Below are 21,696 nucleotides of genomic sequence, written 5' to 3' on the forward strand. Positions count from 1 at the left end.
CCCGCCTCGGCCTCCCAAAGTGCTGGGATTACAGGCTTGAGCCACCGCGCCCGGCCTCTATTTCCATTTTCTTAAGGGAGAAGTCAGGTTTATTGATTTGAGTCTTATAATATTGACATTTAGTGCTAAAAATGTGTATTTAAGTGCAGTTGTTGCTGCATTCTACAAACCCCGATATGTTATTTTTTCATTTTTACTCAGTTCAAAATATTTTCTTTTTTCATCGTCTCTTTGAACCAGGGTTTTTTAGACGTGTGTTTCTTAGTTTTCATGTATTTGAGTATTTCTTAGCATTATTTTTGTTATTGGTTTCTAATATCATTGATTTGTGGTCAGGATATGTACTTTGTATGACTTACATTCTTTGTACTTAATCTTTTTAATGAGATTTATTGTATGGCCTAAAATACTGTCTATTTTGGTAAGTGTTCCATAGGTACTTGAAAGGCATGCTGTTTTTTAAGTCTGCTCTATTCTTGCCAATTTTCTGCCTCCTTGTTCTATCACTTCCTGAGTAAAGGGTATTGAAATCTCAGATTACTTAGAAATTGTCTGTTTCCTTTTATAGTTCTATCTACTTTGGCCTCATGTATTTTGAATTTCTTATGTTATTAGGGGCATAAACATTTAGGATTATTATATCTTCTTGATTAACTGAAACTTTCATCATTATGACATGACCTTATTTATTGCTGGAAATTGTTTTGCTGTGAAATCTAATTTGATATTAATTGAACCATTTCTTCTCAGTAGTCTTCTGTCAAGTGTTAGCATGTATCTTTTTCTATTCTTGCGGCCGATTTGTCTCTTTACATTTAACATACATTTCTTATAGACAGCATGTAGTTGGGTATTGCTTTCTTATCGAGTCTGTCAGTCTGCATTTTAATTGAGGCTTGTAGACCAGTTTCATTTATAATGTGATACTCAATATAGGTAAGTTTGTCTGTCATTGTGCTGTTTGCTTGCTATTAGTCTCGCTGCTATTTGTTCCCCTTCTTTTTCTGCTTTCCTTTAGATTAATCAGCTATTTTCTATGATTTAATTTTGTATTTCTTTTTTGGTTTATTATATATAACTCTGTTTGCTATCTCAGTGGTTTATTTAGGATTTATAGTATATAATGTTAACGTATCACAGTCTACCTTCAAGTAATGTTATACCACATCATAGATGGTATAAGAAAATGACAATGGTACACTTTTATTTATTTATTTATTTTTTTTTGAGACGGAGTCTTGCTCTGTCGCCCAGGCTGGAGTGCAGTGGCCGGACCTCAGCTCACTGCAAGCTCCGCCTCCCGGGTTTACGCCATTCTCCTGCCTCAGCCTCCCGAGTAGCTGGGACTACAGGCGCCCACCACCTCGCCCGGCTATTTTTTTTTTTTTTGTATTTTTTAGTAGAGACGGAGTTTCACCATGTTAGCCAGGATGGTCTCGATCTCCTGACCTCGTGATCCGCCCATCTCGGCCTCCCAAAGTGCTGGGATTACAGGCTTGAGCCACCGCACCCGGCCTATTTATTTATTGTTGTTGTTGTTGTTGAGACGGAGTCTCGCTCTGTCGCCCAGGCTGGAGTGCAGTGACCAGTTTTTTTTGTATTTTTTTTTTAGTAGAGACAGGGTTTCACTCTGTTAGCCAGGATGGTCTCGATCTCCTGACCTCGTGATCCACCCGTCTCGGCCTCGCAAAGTGCTGGGATTACAGGCTTGAGTCACCATTTTATTTATTTTTTTGTCTCAGACAGTTCCTTCCTAGATCTGTGGGAATATGGATTTTGCCAAGTTTACAATGGTTTTGGCCAATTATTTTTCAAATTTCTTTTCTGTCTTTGTTGTTTTCTATTTGGAGATTTATGTATTAGTTGCTTGAGGGTTTCTCATGGTTCATCATGACAAATTTATGATTGTGATCTGTGTTTATTTTCGATTGTAGTTTTTACCTCTGACATTGTCATTTGCATTTCTACAGGTGTGGTTTGATTTTTTAAAAAATACCTTTTATGCCTCCACTTACTGTCTCGAGCTTCATTTGGGGTACAGTGATTTACTTCTAAACAGAATTTTATTTATCACCCTGTGAAGTATGAGTTTTTTGGGCCTGGCTCTTGGGTAATGGACCCTCTTCTGGGCACTTTGTGAACACCAGGCATGGTTTCTCCTAATCTTTTTCTATTGTGTCCCCCCACTGCTTGCCACCCCTTGGCTAGCACACATCCATTTTTTTCATTATTCCACCAAATACTTCAGAGGGGACCTCTGCAGATCTCCAGGGCTTGTCTCCTCTGCTGCTTTATCCTCTCCAGTGTTCTGTCCTGTGATTTCTTTCTGCTTTTGTTTTACTAGATTCTTAGCGTCACTGCCCCAGCTCAGGGAATCTATGTCAGATTTTCTCACTTTGTCGTGGCCTGGGAGCTCTGGCAACAAAAGCAGCTCTGTCAACAAAAAGGCCTACATTTGCTTCCTGTCTTTCAGTGATGACCATCTTCATTACCTGAAGTCCACTGTGTTGAAAATCATTGTTTAATATATTTTGTCTGTGTTGGTTGTTTCAGGTAAGGAGGAAAATCACCCGTTGCTCCCTCTTGGCTGGAAGCAGATTGCAGCAGAATTCCAGCACATGCAGCAGACTAGCCAGAGTGCTTTGCTTCCTCCCTTGCTCACCTGCTTCCTTCTCTTTTTTTGTTTCTCAGTAGTAGCCTTCTCCTCCTCAGAGAAATATTCCCTGGGCCAAGTATAGGTCAGATTCTCTTACGTGACTAAAAAACTATGTATTCTTATAGCATCTATCTGAATTTGTAATTGTCACTTTTTTTTCTGTGTTCTTTACTACACTTTAAGCTAAACAAGATCAGACGTGTTGTATGTTTTATCTGAAGAGCTTTTTAAAATATTTTCCACATTGCAAGCACTTTATAGATACATATCCATTCAGTGTATGAATGAGTGCCATGTTGAAATGCACAGTCCTTCTTTACATTTAAAAACTTACTCATGTATTTTATCTCTATTTTGTTTTCTCCCGGTTACAGATTTTGTTAGCCTATTGAAAATCAAGAATGCAATAGCTGCATGTGAAAGATCAACAGAACATAAAAAATGTAACTGTGAGCAACTTAAAGTAAAATTTCGAAAAATGAAAAATAAGATTAGCATGCTACAAAAGGAACTATCTGAAACAGATGAAACCAATTCACAGTTAGAGCATCAGAATCTTGAATGTAAACAAAAGCTCTGTAATTTCAGGTATCACATTCTAGTTTTAAAGAAATATTTGAACTATTTATACTAAAGATATGTAGGATAATTTTTGTAACAGCTGACGTACCTTCCAGGGTTCACTAGAGAAGAAAACTTAAAATTGTGGAATGCGAAATTTTTGGATAAAATATCACAAGTTCTTAATTGTAAATACTTCTCTAATAATTAATTGCATATTCCTTTAAATCATTATTTTAATGGCTATATAGAATTTTACCCTATGGAAATATCATTATTTAATAAATTGAAATTGGGAGTTTTAATTTTTTGTATTAATGCTATAAGAAACATCTTACATATCCATAGTTTTCTACATTTCTGTTTCTTTGGATAAATTTTTCAAAATAGAGCTATCTGGTTAGAGTATAGGAGCTTTTTAAAAGAGATCTTTGATTAAATATTACTAAATTGTTTTTAAGAAAGTTTATAATTTATAATTTGAGTATGAAATGTATACTTTTCTCCACCCAGAGTAATTATTTTTAAAATTAACCAGTTTTCTTTTTTTTTTTTCTTTGTCCTTTTGAGACAGAGTCGTGTTCTGTCACCCAGGTTGGAGTGCAGCGGTGAAATCTCGGCTCACTGCAACCTCTGCTTCCGGGTTCAAGCGATTCTTGTGCCTCAGCCTCACAAGTAGCTGGGATTACAGGCGTGCATCACCATGCCTTTCTCACTGTTTTCTTTTTTTTTTAAGTAGAGATGAGGTTTTGCCATTTTGGCCAGACTGGTCTCAAACTCCTGACCGCAAGTTATCCGCTGGCTTTGGCCTCCCAAAGTTCTGGGATTACAGTGTGAGCAACCACGCCTGGCCCAGTTTTACTCTTAATATGCAGTGAATGAAAAGTAAAATGGAAAGTGATTACTGATTAGCTTAGTCAACATCTGTCTGTGCTACAGAGTTTAAATTAATTCAAACTTCTATGCTGAAGGCAGATATTTTTTGTTGTTTAAATATTAGATCTTGTTTGAGAATGGATTTTAAAATTGCTTGTAAAATACATAGTAATCAACAGAATAAGTCAAAAGTGCTACCAGAAAAAGAAACATAAAACGTGTGGGTAACATCTTAGATTCCTTAGCTTAGTCTTGGATTATTGTCATCTGGAGGTATATGTTGCGAGAAGACATCTGAAGGTGCTATCTTACAATCTAAATCATGTTTAGGGATACCTGCAATATTTCATGAAGATGAAAATTTATTTCTAGTGAAGGTATCAACTTGTTTATTAAAAAAATATTTTTTTAAAATTAGCTAACTCTAAATGATTCATCCTGAGGAGTAATTATTACTGTGTGAAGAAAAGGTAATTTTTAACTTGTAGCTTTACCTAATAATTTTCAACATCCTTTTCCATAATATTTACTAGAATTAATAATAACAGAAGCTAATCAATTAGCAGGATGTTCATTCCTTACTACCTTTCAATTTATGTATGTTCTTTGGAAGATATCAAAGTGAGATATTAACATGAAAACTAGAAAGAAAAAATATTCAAGAACATTGGCACTTTATTAGGATAGTAAACCAGCGTGTGAGTGTTTTGTTTTTAAAGGATTTTAAGATAAGTATATTTAACTACAGCTGTATCTTACAAGAAGAAGAAGAAGAAAGAAGAAAGGCTGAAGAGTTGTATGAAAAAGATACGGAAGAGTTAAAAATAATGGAAGAGCAGTATAGGACACAAACTGAAGTGAAAAAACAGCTTCAGCTGACTCTCGAATCGTTGGAAGTGGAATTGAAGACTGTAAGAAGTAACTCAAAAGAGGTAAATTAATGTTTGGTAAAATTTTACATCTCTAATATTTTATTAATATTACTTAGAATATCCCTTTGACTTTATATATATGATGTAGCTCTAAAACAAGCCACAAATTTTATTTCATCTTAAAAATAAATGAAACTTATAACTACAATTATTTATTATAAATCTTGGCTTCAAAGTTATATTTTATTTCAGCTCAAAGACCTTTGGAAAACAATGATAACCCATAATATATGCTTAATGATATTTTGTTGATAAGTAATTTGTTCCTAGTGACATAGTTCAGTGTAGTTTTCCCTATTTCACATTAATTATGGTTTCAAACATTGTGAAAAGTGACTTGTTTTTCTAAGACCACCAGAGCGAGCACAAAAGAACCAGCAAGTAGGCAAAGGTCAGGAGCAAAACTGCAAGTTTATTTTGGTCACCTAGCTTCAGGGAAAGAAGGTGGGTAGGGAGAAGTCTGTCAGCCTCCGGCAAAGGAGGCCGGCAGAGTTCCCCGGTGGGGCTCTCGGACGGAGTTCCCACAGTCCTGACATCCCGACAGGAGTGGGGCTGTGAGAAGGCCACGTGGCTCACTGGCAGAGAGCGGCTTTTCTAGGAGTGGGAGGGCAATAGGGGGGGCACGGGCGTGTCGGGGGCGTTCCGCAGGTGCGACCAGGTAAATCTTGGTCTCCTTGGATTGACGTCACCTGGCGCATGCCCAGTTGGTCTGCACCTTCCCCGGTCGCCGGCTGCATTTTCGCGCGCGCGGGAAAAGTTGGGGGAGGGATGAAGAACCCGGAAGTGCACCATCTTGCCTCCGTTCGTCCAAACAAAAAGGAAATACAAGTTATCATAATAGTATATGATCTCAGGATTTCCTAAGAAGAGCTTTATAAATTTTATCTTTGGTGTTTTGAAAGAAAAGGTTTCTATTGTATTTGCATGTCTACCCCATGGAAGTAACTGTGGTCTGGTGGAGGAGCACTAGAAGCAGAGTCAGAGGACCTAGGAAAAATCCAGCAACTTGCTTCTATTTTTGACCTTTTCTTGCAGAATTGTGATAACTAAATAAATTTATTGATGTATGCATACAAAAGTGCTTAGTACAATGCCCAGATCTGCCATTTATCAATACATGTCATTGTTAAAACTGACTCTAAAAATGTAAGAAAAGTAGAATTATCTATAAAATATTCACAGAAAAAAGAAACTTAAGGAATTTGGAAAATTTCATCTGTCCAGATATCTGCAGACCTAAGGCTCTTACTATAGGGAAAGTAAAGGTTAGATGTTAGTGTGTAAACCCAGTTTCTAAATGTAATCATAGTTTTTAATCATTTATGTTTTTGGGTTTGTTGAAATTCAGTAAAAGCCTTTTTTAAAAAAAATTCTGAGATTCTTAAGTAATTTCTAGTGGTTTTTTTTTTTCTTTTATAGATTGTCTTCAAATACATTTTTGAACTTTTGAGAATTTATGCTCTAAAAGGTTTGAGGTTTTGATTCAACTTTTTTTTCCAGTTGGATATCCAGATGGCAGCTCTTTCGTTGTATAAATGTAACAGGTTATTACTTATTTGGTTTCAGAAGAAATCATAATATGTCATTTTATTGGGTGCTAGCTGAAAGTTTTCTTTGTTTTATTTAGAGTTCTCATACTCATGAAAAAGAAAGAGACCTGTGGCAGGAAAATCACTTGATGCGGGATGAAATTGCCAGACTCAGGCTGGAAACAGACACAATAAAATATCAGAACCAGGAAACTGAAAAGAAATATTTCAAGGATATTGAAATTATAAATGAAAACAATGAAGACCTTGAAAAGACTCTAAAGCTGAATGAGGAAACATTAACAATAACCGGTTACAGTAAAGAACTTAATGCTCTGATGGATGAGAATACAATGCTCAATTTGGAGCTAGAGAAGGAAAAACAAAGCACACAAAGACTGAAAACAGAAATGGAATCATACCCTTGTAGACTGGCTGCTGCCCTATGTGATCACGATCAGTGTCAGTCAGCAAAAAGAGACCGACAGCTTGCTTTCCAGAGCACAGTAAATGAATGCTGTCATTTACAAGAAAATATTAATTCTCACATTCAGATTCTTTCTCAGCAACTTTCTAAAGTTGAGAGTACATCCAGTGGCCTGGAAACTGAGCTCCATTATGAAAGAGAGGCTCTCAAAGAAAAGACATTGGCTGTAGAACACATACAAGGAGTCCTAAGCCGGACACAGTGTCGACTGAAGGACATTGAGCACATGTACCAAAATGACCAACCTATTTTTGAAAAATACGTGAGAAAGCAGCAATCTGTAGAGGATGGACTATTTCACCTACAAAGCCAAAATCTGTTGTATCAACAGCAGTGTAATGATGCTCACAAGAAAGTTGACAATCACGAAGAAACAATAATTAATATCCGAGCCAAATGTGAAGATACTGTAGAAAAACTTCAAGCTGAGTGTAGAAAGCTAGAAGAGAACAATAAGGAGTTGATGAAGGAATGTACTCTTTTAAAAGAAAGACAATGCCAATGTGAAAAAGAGAAAGAAGAAGGAGAAGTAAGTATCAAGAAAAATAAGTATTTTTCAAACCTTCTGAAGTAAAATTTAAAGTATATTTGGTTAGGCTAAACACTGAATCAAGTTGAATATCAAAGTACATACATGATAAACAGTTCTGCTATATCACCTTAGAAACGTAACTTGTTTCCAGCAAATAAAAGTTAGAGCTAGGAGATGCTTTCCTTTGATTAAAGACAATGTGACACTTAGGAAAATTTAAGCATTTCAGTTACAAAATATTAATATAGACTAACATTTATAATGTAGTCTTAGACTGTTGAAATAACTTTAATGTATGTTGCCACATTTTAGGATTATGATAAAGCAGATATAAAGAAATATTCATACGTAAAGTGTTATTTTGAAATTGATTCAATTAAGTGGGGTACTTCGACAGTTAATTTCAGATTTCCCAGATGAACTGAAGTGTATTCCCTATTTCATAATTATTTTTCTTCAGTAGCTTTAAATATATCTTAGTTGGTGCAATTTTGTTTTTCTTCATGTCAATTTGACTTAAATCTGAAAATAATTCAGTCTCAAATTATGTATTGATACAACCATTCTGTTCTTTAAAGACATCTTTCTTACATTATAATATGGGGAAAATGTGATAAATGTTAGCCAAAAACCATATTTGATTATCTTCCCACTGGCATTTATAATTTATTTTCAGTTTTTAAATAAAAAATTTGCTCATAATTTTTATTTCAAGGCTCAATGACTCTCATTTGGATATAATGTTGTCCAGTACAAAGATAAGCTTAGCTGTCTGTGATTTATTAGTTTCACACTGGATCATTTTTGGACTAATGAGGGGTGGTAGGAATGGTGGGAGTAGGGAAGAGAGACAGCAGCTGAGGTCAGGGAGGGAAGTGGAAGCCAGGTTTCCTAGCGCCTCTAAGGCCACTGGCATGTGACTTTTCTTCTGAGATGGAAATCTATTGGAATGATTGGAGCTGGTGACTGAATATGTGAGGAACTCTGAGGTTGGTTTGAGCTTCTTATAAAAAAGAGGGAAAACATTGCCCAGTGTCAAATTCACTACCACCAGTCCCACCCACATGCCTGTTTCTTTTTGAGACCTCAGAAGGTTTTTAAGCATTGCACATTCATCAGTGGACTGAATCTGTTGTATGAGTAACACAGCACCAGTCTGGCACAAAGATAACACCTTCTTTATCCTTAACTGGATTCAGAAATAAATAGGAATGTGTACACATGAAGAAGAAGAATCAATGTGTGTGGTGATATTTCTCAAAATGTATACATTAGAGTTAAATACTGTTAACAAAATTTAATAATAAGGTGGTATGTAAAATCAGTAACAAAAATAACATCTTACCAGGTAGTCATGAGACAGCTTCAGCGAGAAGTGGGGGATGCCCTGAACAAACAGTCACTGTCAGAAGCTATGCTAGAGATTTCATCACAACGTCACATTAACTTAGAAGATGAGACACGAGATTCAAAAAAGAAATTAGGCCAGCTGAGAAGTCAAGTATGTATGAAACTTAGCATGTCAACAGTTAGTTACTCTGTAGCTGGTTAAATAATATCAAGTGTTTCAGGACACTAGCTTCAGTGGAGAGCTTTCTTTTGTATTTTCATTATAATTAATTTTGTTAAAATTTGATTATAATACACCCATTTCTCAGTCTCTGCCGTGTTTTATAATTACAAATATTTTTCTTAGTATTTCCCCTTATGAAAGTTGAGAATTACACATCATTTCTCACAGAAGATTAGAGAATTATTTTTTCTTTTTACAGTATATTTTTAGTGATTTTTTTCATTGCCACGTGGAGACAAGCCAGATTAATTCAGAGGATAATGTCTAATGGAATGTTTCAGAAAATTTTCTTGTTTTAATCTCTACTTTTCTGTGTGAATGAAGACTTGTGCTTACTTATTTCATGGGTTTCTGGTTAACTTGTACAGAAAGGCCATTCTACAGAATAAATTAGTATTTTGATGAAAATCCTTACTCTTTTTATTGAGCTGTAGTCAGAGTCATAGAACTACGGACAGTTAGCATTTGCCAACATGTATGTGTCTACTTTCTCTTGTTTAAAAAAACAAAAACACAAAAATTTACAAATGGGGTTATAGGAGGTCGGCAAAGGGTAGGTTTGAGATGTTTGGGTGGGTCAGGTGGGCATTTTGACAACATGGCTTCTCCTTTGGCATGTTCAATGGACATCTCTGCAGTTTAAGGTGACACTTTTAAATCAATTATCTCCTAATGATGACGTGAGCCCTGCCACTCACTAGGAGAATCAGCAGAACCTGTAGGATCTTACCGGAAATTTATCTTGTCTATTTTAATTATTTTTCTGTTTATTTTAAAATTTTCTTGTGGTTTCCCTGGAAAGGAAAGATGATGCTTAGTTTTAAATGTTAAAAATGGGCCAGATGCCATGGCTCACGCCTGTAATGCAAGCACTGTGGGAGGCTGAGGCGGGTGCATCACCTGAGGTCAGGAGTTTGAGACCATCCTGGCCAACATGGTGAAACCCTGTCTCTACTAAAAAAAAAAAAATACAAAAATTAGCCGGGCATGGTGGTGGTGCGTGCCTGTAGTCCCAGCTACTCGGGAGGCTGAGGCAGGAGAATCGCGTGAACCCGGTGGGTGGAGGTTGTGGGAGCCAAGATGGTGCCTGAGTGAGACTCCATCTCAAAAAAAAAGTGCAGGTTTTCTTGCTATAACAAAAACAAAAAAAAATTAAATGGATGCAGACAAAAAAGAAATGAAATTATAGTTGATATAGTGGTGTTTGGAATTGAAAAATATAAATGCTTACTATAAAGTAATTTCCTATATTTCCCCATTTTACCCATTTATTAAATGTGAGTATTTGATAAAATATAAATTAAAAAAGAAAAATACTGTGTTGTAATCGTAGAGCATAGGTCAGTAAACTTTTCTGTAAAGGGCCAGATAGTATTATTTTAGACTTTGGGAGCCATGGATACCTGCTGCAACAAATCAGCTCTATGGCCACAGCACAAAAGTAGCCATAAACAATATGCAGACTGAAGGGGTGTGGCTGCGTTCCAGTAAAATTTAGTTAAAACAGGTGATAGGTCTATTTGTCCTAGATTATCATTTTTTAATAAAATAGATTGTGATAGTCTAAAACAGTATTTTATATATAACCATATTTTGTTCATTCATTCACCTATTTATGGGCATTTGGGTTATTTCCACACCTAAAGGTTGTTTTTAATTCTTTGTTTTAGTTGCAAGAAATGCAGGATCAACACACAGAGACTCTAAGATGTGCTGAGGAGATGCCAGACCACGTGCAAAAGTACAATTTAAAGCAGCATACAAAATATCTTGAGTATTTATAAAGCAAATGACTAGTGTAGTATGAGAATTATATCAGTTAAGATAATAAGTATGTCTATGTGAAGCCAAGGAAAAATTTCAGCTTTAAGCTATTTTGAAATGCATAAATTTTCTACATTATTTTTAATTTTACACATCATCTACAAAACAAAGGTAGAAAAATAACAACAGTTGCTCAATTTTCTACTTTTCAAATATCTCAGAATTTATGTAATTATTCCTTCAGATGTTTGTTCACAATTTATATGATTTTTAAAGAAATGATGTCTGACAATAATTATTTTAAAATATGTATTTTAGGCTTAAAATAGAAAATGCCATGTTAAAAATTAGAATGAAAAAGCGAGTGAACAAAATTGAGCAGCTTCAGAACATTTTGGTAAGTTCAAGTTCGATAATCTCTTATTTTCTGTCACACTGAAAAGGAATTTTATTTTTCTCATGGGACAGATTGAATATCCCTTGTCCAAAATGTTTGGGAGGACCAAAAGTGGATTTTTTCAGATTTTGCAATATTTGTATACACCTAATGAAATACCTTAGGGATGGTACCCAAGTGTAAATGCAAAATACATTTATGTTTCATACACACCGTATGCACATAGCCTGAAGATAATTCTACACAATGTTTTTCTTTTTTTGCCCGGCATGGGGGTGCAGTGGGGCACAGAGTCTTGATCTGTCGCCCAGACTGGGAGTGAAATGGTATGATCTCAACTCACTGCAACCTCCGCCTCCCAGGTTCAAGCAATCCTCCTGCCCCAGCCTCCTAAGTAACTGGGACTACAGGTGCTTGCAGCCACACCAGGCTAATTTCTGTATTTTTAGTGGAGACAGTTTCACCGTGTTGGCCGGGCTCATCTCGAACTCCTGACCTCAGGTGATCCATTACTCGCCTTAGCCTCCCAAAGTGCTGGGATTACAGGCGTGAGCCATCACATCTGGCTTGTACAATGTTTTATAAAAATGTTTTGCATGTAACAAAGTTTTAACTGTGTTTCCATCACAGCCTGTCACATGAGGTCAGGTGTGGACCCTTCCAGTTGTGGTATCATGCATGTGCTCAAAAAGTTTCAGATTGTAGAGCATTTTGGATTTCAGATTTTCAAATTAGGAATGATCAACCCAGAGTAGAGATGCTCCTTGACTCACAAAAGGGCTACATGATAATGTCTCTTGTTTAAGTTAAACATTATTAATAATATTTGACTTTTTCAGATGTAGCAGGTGTGCAAGAGAACATAACTGCAGAAGTAGATGAAGGTATGTTGCCAAAAATTATGAATTAAATTTAAATCATAGATTTCTGAAGTAAATGTAAATAGTGAATGGGTTGCTTGGTTAACAAATACCACTTTAAATACTTTTTCTTATACACATTACTGAAAAATGTGACAACATAAACATTCATAATGAAAAGTATACTTATGCCTCATTAGTTTATCATCTTCCATAGCTTTTAAAAAAATCTTAAGTCTGTGTGTATCCCTTTTTTTCCCTGGCTCTACACTTGTTCCATCTCTATGGAACCGTCAGCTTGCACACTGCAACTGTTCTCAGAAAACAAAGGTATCATCAACTTCTCAAGGTTATGGTAGCGATTTAAGGCCAAGAGATGCTAGACTCATGTATCAAGCAATTACAGTTCATAAGCAGTCACTTGACCAGTCATATTATGAGAGAGAGAGAGAGTGAGAGTGTGTGTGTGTGCACGTTTTATGTATACCTGGTTTCTGGATTCTGTTCTGTTCTATTCATCTCTTTATCTTTATGCCAAAATCACACTGTTACAATTTTTGTAGCTTTGTAATAATTCTTCAAACTGGGTGATATTTTTCCTCTAAATTTATTCTTTTGGCTTTTTCAGAGTTATTGCGCATTTGCTATTTTGTAGAAATTGACAATTGGTTTTAAGACTCGCATGGCATGTAGATGATACAGAAATGCGCAGTTTTACATTTGCACCAGCAGTGTATAAGGGCTCCAGTTTCTCTACATCTTTTCCAGTATTTATTTTTCATCTTTTTTATTATAGGCATTCTAGTGGTGTGAAGTGGTACCTCACTGTGGTTTTGATTTGCCTTTCCCTTTGATGTTGAGGCATCTTATCACGTGGTTACTGGACATTGTCTATGTTCTTGGATGAAAAACCTGGTCATTATCCTTTGACCATGTTTTAATTGATGCCTTTTTGTTATTGATTTGTAAGAGTTCTTTATATATTCTGAACATGAATGTATTTTTTTATACTTTCTTCATAAACTTTGTTCTAAATCTTGTATTCTTTATTGTTTCTGTGTTTTAAATTTTTGTTTTATCAGGCTCTTTTCTCAAGAATTTACCATATATATCAGTGTCATATTTCTATATTCCAATCTTGTTTTCATGATTTGCTTCCTTGCCTCAAAGAAAAATATACTCTTATTATCCAAATAATTCAGCCTGCTGAACCATGAGCCAATTAAACCTCTTTTCTTTATAAATTACCTAGTTTGGGTATTTGTTTTTAGCAGTGCAAGAACAAACTAATAGTTTCAGAGGCTTAGTAGATAACATAATACTCAATACTCAATATATGCAGCATATAAGAGACTCACTTAATGCTAAATGACGTTCATGAGTGAAAGTGAAGAAATGGAAAAAGTTATTTCATGCAAATGAAAAGCAGAGAACAGAGGTGGCTATGTTTATCTCAGACAAAATAGATGTTAGGTCACAAACTGTAAAAAGATGATGAATGTCATTATTCAGTCATAAAAGGGTCTATTCAGCCACAGGATATAACGATTGTAAATATATATGTACCCAACAGCAGAGCATCTCAACATATAAAGCAAACATTAAGTGATCTGAAGGGAGACATACACTGCAACACAGTAATACTACAGAAATTCAGTACCCCATTTTCGACACTGGACGGATAATCCAGACTGAAAATCAGTGAGGAAACATGGAGCTGAAACTACACTTCAGACCAGATGAATTTAACAAACATATGTAGAACATACCATCCAAGAGAAACATCTTGTTTTCATGTGCACACATAGCATTATCCAGGATAGATCATATGCTAGACCACAAAACAAGTAATAAGAAATCTGACAGTATTGAATTTATATCAAGTGTTTTTCTGACCACAATGTTATAAAGCTAGAAATTAACAGAATCTTAAAATGTTAACAAATATGTAGAAATTAAATAATATGCTCCTGAACTACTAATGAAAACTGCATAAAGAAGAAATTAAAGAAGAAATTTACAAAATACTATGAGAGAAATGAAAATGGATAAACAACTTATGAATATATGTTATATACAGTAAAAGCAGTTCTTAGGGGAAATTTTATAGCAATGAATGCTTACATCAAATAAAAGATCTCAAATAACCCAAAGTTACAATTTAAAGAACTAGAAAATAAATGTACAAAGTAAGTCAAAATTTAGCAGAAGAAAGGAAGTAACAAAGAGCAGAAATACATTTGGACTAGAAAAAATAGAAAATATCAATGAAACTAAGATGTGTAGTATTTTGAAAAGGTAAACAATTGATGAATGCTTGGCTAGACTATGAAAAAAAAGAAGACTGAAATTCATAAAAGTAAAATGGCATATTACCATTAATAAGATAATATAAAGGCCCACGAGACTTACTATGAACAATTATGCAGAAAGGTATCAGACAAACTAGATGTACATACATTCCTAGAAACCTGCCAAGATGGAATCGTGAAGAAGGTGCAGATCTTAACAGAATAATGGAGTAAGGAAATTGATTTAGTAAATAAAATTTCCCACCAGAGAAAATTCCAGGAACAGGTATCTCTACAGCTGAACTCTACCAAACACTTAAAGAAGAACTAATTCCTATTGTTGTCAAACTCCTTCTAAGAGTTGAAGAGGAGGAAAGACTTCAAGACTAATTATATAAGACCAGCATCACCCTGAAACCAAACCCAGATAAATAAAATACTATAAAAGAAAACTACATACCAGTATTACTGATAAACATAGATGCAAAAATCCTCAACAAAATAATATGAATCTGTATTCAACAGTACATTAAAAAGGATTGTTCACTATGGTCAAGTGGGATTTATTCCTGGGTTGCAAGGATGGCATAACATATTAAAATCAGTAAGTGCGATTTACCATTTTTACAGAATGAGAGACAAAAACAACACAGTAATTCTAATTGATGCATAAAAAGCATTTGACAAAGCTTAATATCCTTTTATGATTAAAACTCAATAAATTAGGTATAGAAGGAATGTTTCTCAACACAATAAAGCCCAAATATGACATGTTCACAGCTCCCATTATATTCACTGGTGAAAAGTTGAAGCCTTTTCTTGCGTCTCTTGATCAGGAACAAGATGAGGATGCCCACTCAACAATAAAGTGTTACTGCACATTAAAAACAAACTGACTTGCAGCACACCAACATGGCACAAGTATACATATGTAACAAACCTGCATGTTATGCACATGTACCCTAGAACTTAAAGTATAATATAAAAAATAAAAAATAAAAAAACTGACTAAAAAATAAGAATACTCACAGTGAAATAAAATAAGATAAATAGGAGTAAATTTAGTAAGAATGTGAAAGATCTGTATACTAAAAACTATGAAACATTGATAAAAGTTATTCTACATGACAGAAATGAAGGGAAAGATATCTCATGCTTATGAATTGAAAGAATATTGTTAAAAAGGGTATACTAAAAGCAATCTACAGATTCAGTGCAATCCCTATTAAAATTCTAATTTCACTCTGCAGAAATAGAAAAAATATGGTACGGAACCACAGAAACTCTGGATAGCCAGCAGTCTTGACCAAAAATATCAAAGCTGAAGGCATCACACTACCAGATTTTGAAATATAATACAAAGCTTTAGCATCAAAACTCCATGGCACTGGCATCAAAACAGATATACCAACATGGAACAAGAGAGGCCAGAAATGAATCAATGCATCTGCAGTTAATTAATGTTTGACAAAAATTTTCTTTTTCTGTATGTGGTTATCCAGTTTTTCTTTTTTTAATTATACTTTAAGTTCTAGGGTACATGTGCATAACGTGCAGGTTTGTTACATATGTATACTTGTGCCATGTTGGTGTGCTGCACCCATCAACTCGTCAGCACCCATCAATTCATCATTTATATCAGGTATAACTCCCCAATGCAATCCCTCCCCCCTCCCCCCTCCCCATGATAAGCCCCAGTGTGTGATGTTCCCCTTCCCGAGTCCAAGTGATCTCATTGTTCAGTTCCCACCTATGAGTGAGAACATGCGGTGTTTGGTTTTCTCTTCTTGTGATAGTTTGCTAAGAATGATGGTTTCCAGCTGCATCCATGTCCCTACAAAGGACGCAAACTCATCCTTTTTTATGGCTGCATAGTATTCCATGGTGTATATGTGCCACATTTTCTTAATCCAGTCTGTCACAGATGGACATTTGGGTTGATTCCAAGTCTTTGCTATTGTGAATAGTGCCGCAATAAACATACGTGTGCATGTGTCTTTGTAGTAGAATAATTTATAATCCTTTGGGTATATACCCAGTAGTGGGATGGCTGGGTGATATGGTACATCTAGTTCTAGATCCTTGAGGAATCGCCATACTGTTTTCCATAATGGTTGAACTAGTTTACAATCCCACCAACAGTGTAAAAGTGTTCCTATTTCTCCACATCCTCTCCAACACCTGTTGTTTCCTGATTTTTTAATGATTGCCATTCTAACTGGTGTGAGGTGGTATCTCATTGTGGTTTTGATTTGCATTTCTCTGATGGGGTTATCCGGTTTTTCTAACACTGTTGAAGAGATTGCCTTTTCCCCATTGAAAATACTCAATGTTTTCTTCAACAAATGGTGTTAGGGAAAAAAGCAAATGGTGTTAGAAAAATGGAGTAATTATATACAGAAGGATAAAAATGGACCGTTATCTTACCCTTATATAAGAATCAACTAAATATGGATTGAAAACTTAAATTTAAAACCTCAAGCTATGAAAGTACTAGAAGAAAACATAGAAAAAATCTTATGATATGCTGTGGGCAAGTATTTTCTTTTAATAACCTCAAAGGCATAGATAATAAAAGATATAGTAGACAAATATGATGGCGTCAAACTGAAAAGTTTTGCACAGGAAAAGAAACAACAGACAAAATTAGAAAAAAAAATTGAAAATTATACATTGAGCCTAATAACCAAAATTTAAAAGAAACACAATCTACTGAATAATAAGAAAACATATCCCAATTGAAAAATGAGCAAAGGGCCGGATGCAGTGTGGCTCATGCCTATAAATAATCTCAGCATTTTTGGAGGCTGAGCTGAGAAGATTGCTTGAGCCCAGGAGATTAAGACCAGCCTGGGCAACATAAGGAGACTTCCCCATCTTCAAAACAAATTTTTTGTAATTAGTCAAGTATGAAGCATGTGCCTCTTGTCTCGGTTACTCAGGGGAAGCTGAAGGAGGACTGCTGGATCCTGAGAGGTAGAGTCTGCAGTAAGCCTTGATCACAGCACTGCACTTTCTCCTGGGTGACAGAGCAACACCCTGTCTCAAAAGGGCAAAGACCTAGATATATATTTCTCAAAGAAGACACACAAATGGCTAACAGATATATTAAAAACTGCTCAACATCTCTAATCATGAGATAATACAAAATAAGACCAGATTGAGGTTTCAGCTCATATCTGTTTGATTGCCAATTAGCAAAAAGATGAAATATAAGTTTTTGGAGAGGATGTGGAGAAAAGGGGATTGTTATTTACTATTAGTGGTATTGTATATTGGCACAGCCATTTTGAAAAACAAAAGATTCCTCAGAAAACTAAAAATACAATTGCCTGTGATCCAGCAATTCCACTACTGGGAATATACAGAAAGGGATTAAAATCAGAATCTGAAAAAGATGTATGCTTTCCCATGTTTATTGCAGTATTATTTGCAGTAGCCAAGATGTGAAAACAACCTAAGTGTCTATCAATAGATAAATGGATTTTAACATGTGGTATACATACAGTGGAAGCAAGCATCACATTACCCAAATTCAGACTATCGTACAAGGCTACAGTAACCAAAACAGCATGCTACTGGTACAAAAACAGACTTACAGATGAATGGAACAGAATAGAGAGCCCAGAAATAATTCCGCACAGCTACAACAATCTAGTCTTTGACAAAATCAACAAAAACAAGCAATGGGGAAAGTATTCCCGCATTCAATAAATGGTTCTGAAATAACTGGCTAGCCTTATGCAAAAGATTAAAACTGGACCCCTTCCTTACACCATATACAAAAATCAGCTAAAGATGACTAAAGACTTAAATGTAAAACTTGAAACTAAAAAAGCCCTCAAAGATAACTTAGGGAATATCATTCTGGACGTAGGACCTGGCAAAGATTTCATGATGAAGATGCTAAAAGCAATTGAAACAAATGGGACCTAATTAAACTAAAGAGCTTTTACACAGTAAAATAAAGTATCAACAGGGTAAACAGACAATCAACCAAATGAGAGAAAATATTTGCAAATTGTGCGGCTGACCAAGGTCTAGTATCCAGAATCTAAAAGGAACTTAAATTTACAAGCAAAAAACAACCTCATTAAAAAGTGGGCAAAGGGCATGAACAGACATTTTTCAAAAGAAGACATATGGAAGGCCAAGAAGCGTATGAAAAAATGCTCAACACCACTAATCATTGGAGAAATGTAAATCAAAACCACAAGGAGATACCATCCCACACCAGTCAGAATGGCTATTACTCAAAAGTAAAAAAATAACATGCTGACAAGGCTGTGGAGAAAAGGAAATACTTACACACCGTTGGAGGGTATGTTAGTTTGTTTAGCAGTTGTGGAAAGCAGTTGGGCAATTTCTCAAAGAAGTTAAGACAGAATTACCATTGGACTCAGCAATCCCATGATTAGGCATATACCCAAGGGAATATAAACCAGTCTACCATAAAAACACATGCACATGCATGTTCATGGCAGCACCCATCAATGGTAGACTGGATAAAGAAAACGTGGCACATATACCCTATGGAATACTATGCAGTCATAAAAAATAATGAAATAATGTCCTTTGCAGCAACATGGTTGGGACTGGAGGTAATTTACCATAAGTGAACTACTGCAAAAACAGAAAACCAAATACGTGTGTTCTCACTTATTAGTGGGAGCCAAACATTGAATACACATGAACATAAAGATGAGACTAGACATTGAGGACCACTAGACAAGGAAACGATTTCCCCAGGGCAGCTGTCAGTCCAGCAAATACCCATCAGCTTGTGCCAAGCATGCTGACACTTCTGGCTTTCCTCAGCCCTTCTCCTAGTCCTTCCTTTTGGCTGTGTGCTTCTTGAACTTAGAAAGTCCGTCTTTATTCCTACAATTAGATAACATTTTTCACAAATGTTATTAAAAATAGTTTTTCAAGTTGTATTTTAGATAGAAGGGGTACATGTGCACGTTTACATGTGTCTTTTTGGTAAAATAATGTATTTTATTTTGGGTGTATACTCGGTAATGGGATTTTTATTTTTATTTTATTAATAATAATAATTATTATTATTATTATTTTGAGACAGAGTCTTGCTCTGTCTCCCAGGTTGGAGTGCAGTGGCATGATCTCGGCTCTCTGCAACCTCCTCTGGGTTCAAGCAATTCTCCTGCCTCAGCCTCCTGAGTAGCTAGGATTACAGATGCCCACCACTACACCCAACAAATTTTTGTATTTATAATAGAGACAGGATTTCACCATTTTGGCCAGGCTGGTCTCAAACTCCTGACCTCAGGTGATCCACCTGCCTCAGCCTCCCGAAGTGTTGAGATTACAGGCATGAGCCACCGCACCCGGCACCAGTAATGGGATTGCCAGGTCAAATGGTACCTGTTTTAAGTTCCTTGAGAAACCTCCAACTGCTTTCCACAGTGGCTGAACTAGTTTACATTCCCACCAACTCCATATGTGCTCCTTTTTCTGTCCACCCTCACCAGCATCTATTAACAAATAAACACTTTTATTCTGGCCATAGAACATCTGTTAGTGTTTATTTTAGCACATGCTCTGAAGAAGACTGTGTTTCACAACCAATGATGATTATTCTTTCCAAATATGTTTTTCCTTCTTCTAAACGGACATGAACTTTCTGCCTGTGTCAGTTTGGGGGATTGTTTGAGAGCATCACGCTTTGGAGTGGTCCATCCACTCCAAAGTGTCTCTGGACACTTCACACACTCTTCACCTGCAGACCTAGTAAAGAAAGGTGCCCCCCGATAGTCCTGCACCAGGCAAGTCACCAACTACAGAATTACTCCAATAATGTCTGACTGTTTCCATAATTCACAAACATAGACCTGGGTCACCTGCAGTTAATAAAGTTTTAGTAATGGCAGTGACATCTCAGCTCACCAGGAAGCATACTGTGGGCTCTGAAAACAGGTTACAATGAGTGTTGAGGCAGTAGGAATCACATTCATTGGATATTAGCCCAAAATGCTCTTGCAGGAAGGCAAAGAGCTTGCATCACTTCTTTCACACTGCTGCTTATATTGCACAGTGCATTTCATATATGTGTTAGTCCACTATTGAATTTTACATGCCATTGGCCTCTCATTCTGTTTATGAATTAACACAACACAATTTTAATTTCAAAGTCTCCAATATTTTACAGAAGAAGTCACTCTCTTTTCAGACTTTTCATGGATATTTTTGTTTATTCTTCTTTAGAATAAACTTTCTTTTTTTTTTTTGAGACGGAATCTCGCTCTGTGGCCTAGGCTGGAGTGCAGTGGCCGGATCTCAGCTCACTACAAGCTCCGCCTCCCGGGTTCCCGCCGCTGCCTCAGCCTCCCGAGTAGCCGGGACTACAGGCGCCCGCCACCTCGCCTGGCTAGTTTTTTGTATTGTTATTTTTAGTAGAGACGGGGTTTCACCGTGTTAGCCAGGATGGTCTCGATCTCCTGACCTCATGATCCGCCCGTCTCGGCCTCCCAAAGTGCTGGGATTACAGGCTTGAGCCACCGCGCCCGGCTAGAATAAACTTTCTATCTCCAGAATACAGATGATAGCTATATTGGAGTTAAAATCAATTTATTAAAGTTTTTTCTTTTTACTTTTTGGCTGGGCACGGTGGCTCAGGCCTTTAATCCCCGTACTTTGGGAGGTGGAGGCAGGCAGATCGCTTGAGCTCAGAAGTTCGCGACCAGCCCGGGCAACATGACAAACCCCCGGCTCTACAAAAAATAAAAAAATTAGCCGGGCATGGTGGCACATGACTGTAGTCTTAGCTACTTGAGGTGTTGAAGTAGGAGGATCGCTTGAGTCCGGGAGATAGAAGTTGCAGTGAGCTGAGATCACACCACTGCACTTCAGCATGGGTGGGAGGGAGAGACCTTATCTTAAAAAAAAAATTACTTTTGATTTCTTAATAATGTTGACTCTTGCTGCCTAATCATGTAATGTCATTACTCTTCATTTGTACAAATCTATTTTTATGTTTAAAAAATATTTTCTGGTAATTTCTTATTGCTTAAATTATTTAAAATATAATTTTGACATTTTGACATGTTTGCATTTAGGAACATGAGCACATGACATTCTCATTAATTCAATTAATGTAATTATGTATACAATTAATGTAATTAAGAAACCATCATTCTCAGCAAACTATCACAAGAAGAGAAAACCAAACACCGCATGTTCTCACTCATAGGTGGGAACTGAACAATGAGATCACTTGG

The 21,696-nt window shown here is 36.1% G+C and overlaps 1 protein-coding gene across 1 annotated transcript in view; it reads left to right on the top strand.

The window, feature by feature from the left end:
- ANKRD62 (ankyrin repeat domain 62) overlaps window positions 1-9,125 on the top strand; it is a 50,167-nt gene extending 41,042 nt beyond the window's left edge. Inside the window, 4 exon segments of the mRNA XM_011936659.1 lie at window positions 3,031-3,244; window positions 4,842-5,025; window positions 6,653-7,570; window positions 8,922-9,125. Of these exon segments, the coding sequence (XP_011792049.1) occupies window positions 3,031-3,244; window positions 4,842-5,025; window positions 6,653-7,570; window positions 8,922-9,125 (1,520 nt within the window).
- Window positions 9,126-21,696: the final 12,571 nt, after the last annotated feature.

The sequence above is a fragment of the Colobus angolensis genome, unplaced genomic scaffold (genome assembly GCF_000951035.1).
Source record: "Colobus angolensis palliatus isolate OR3802 unplaced genomic scaffold, Cang.pa_1.0 Scaffold155, whole genome shotgun sequence".
Lineage (NCBI taxonomy): Eukaryota > Metazoa > Chordata > Mammalia > Primates > Cercopithecidae > Colobus > Colobus angolensis.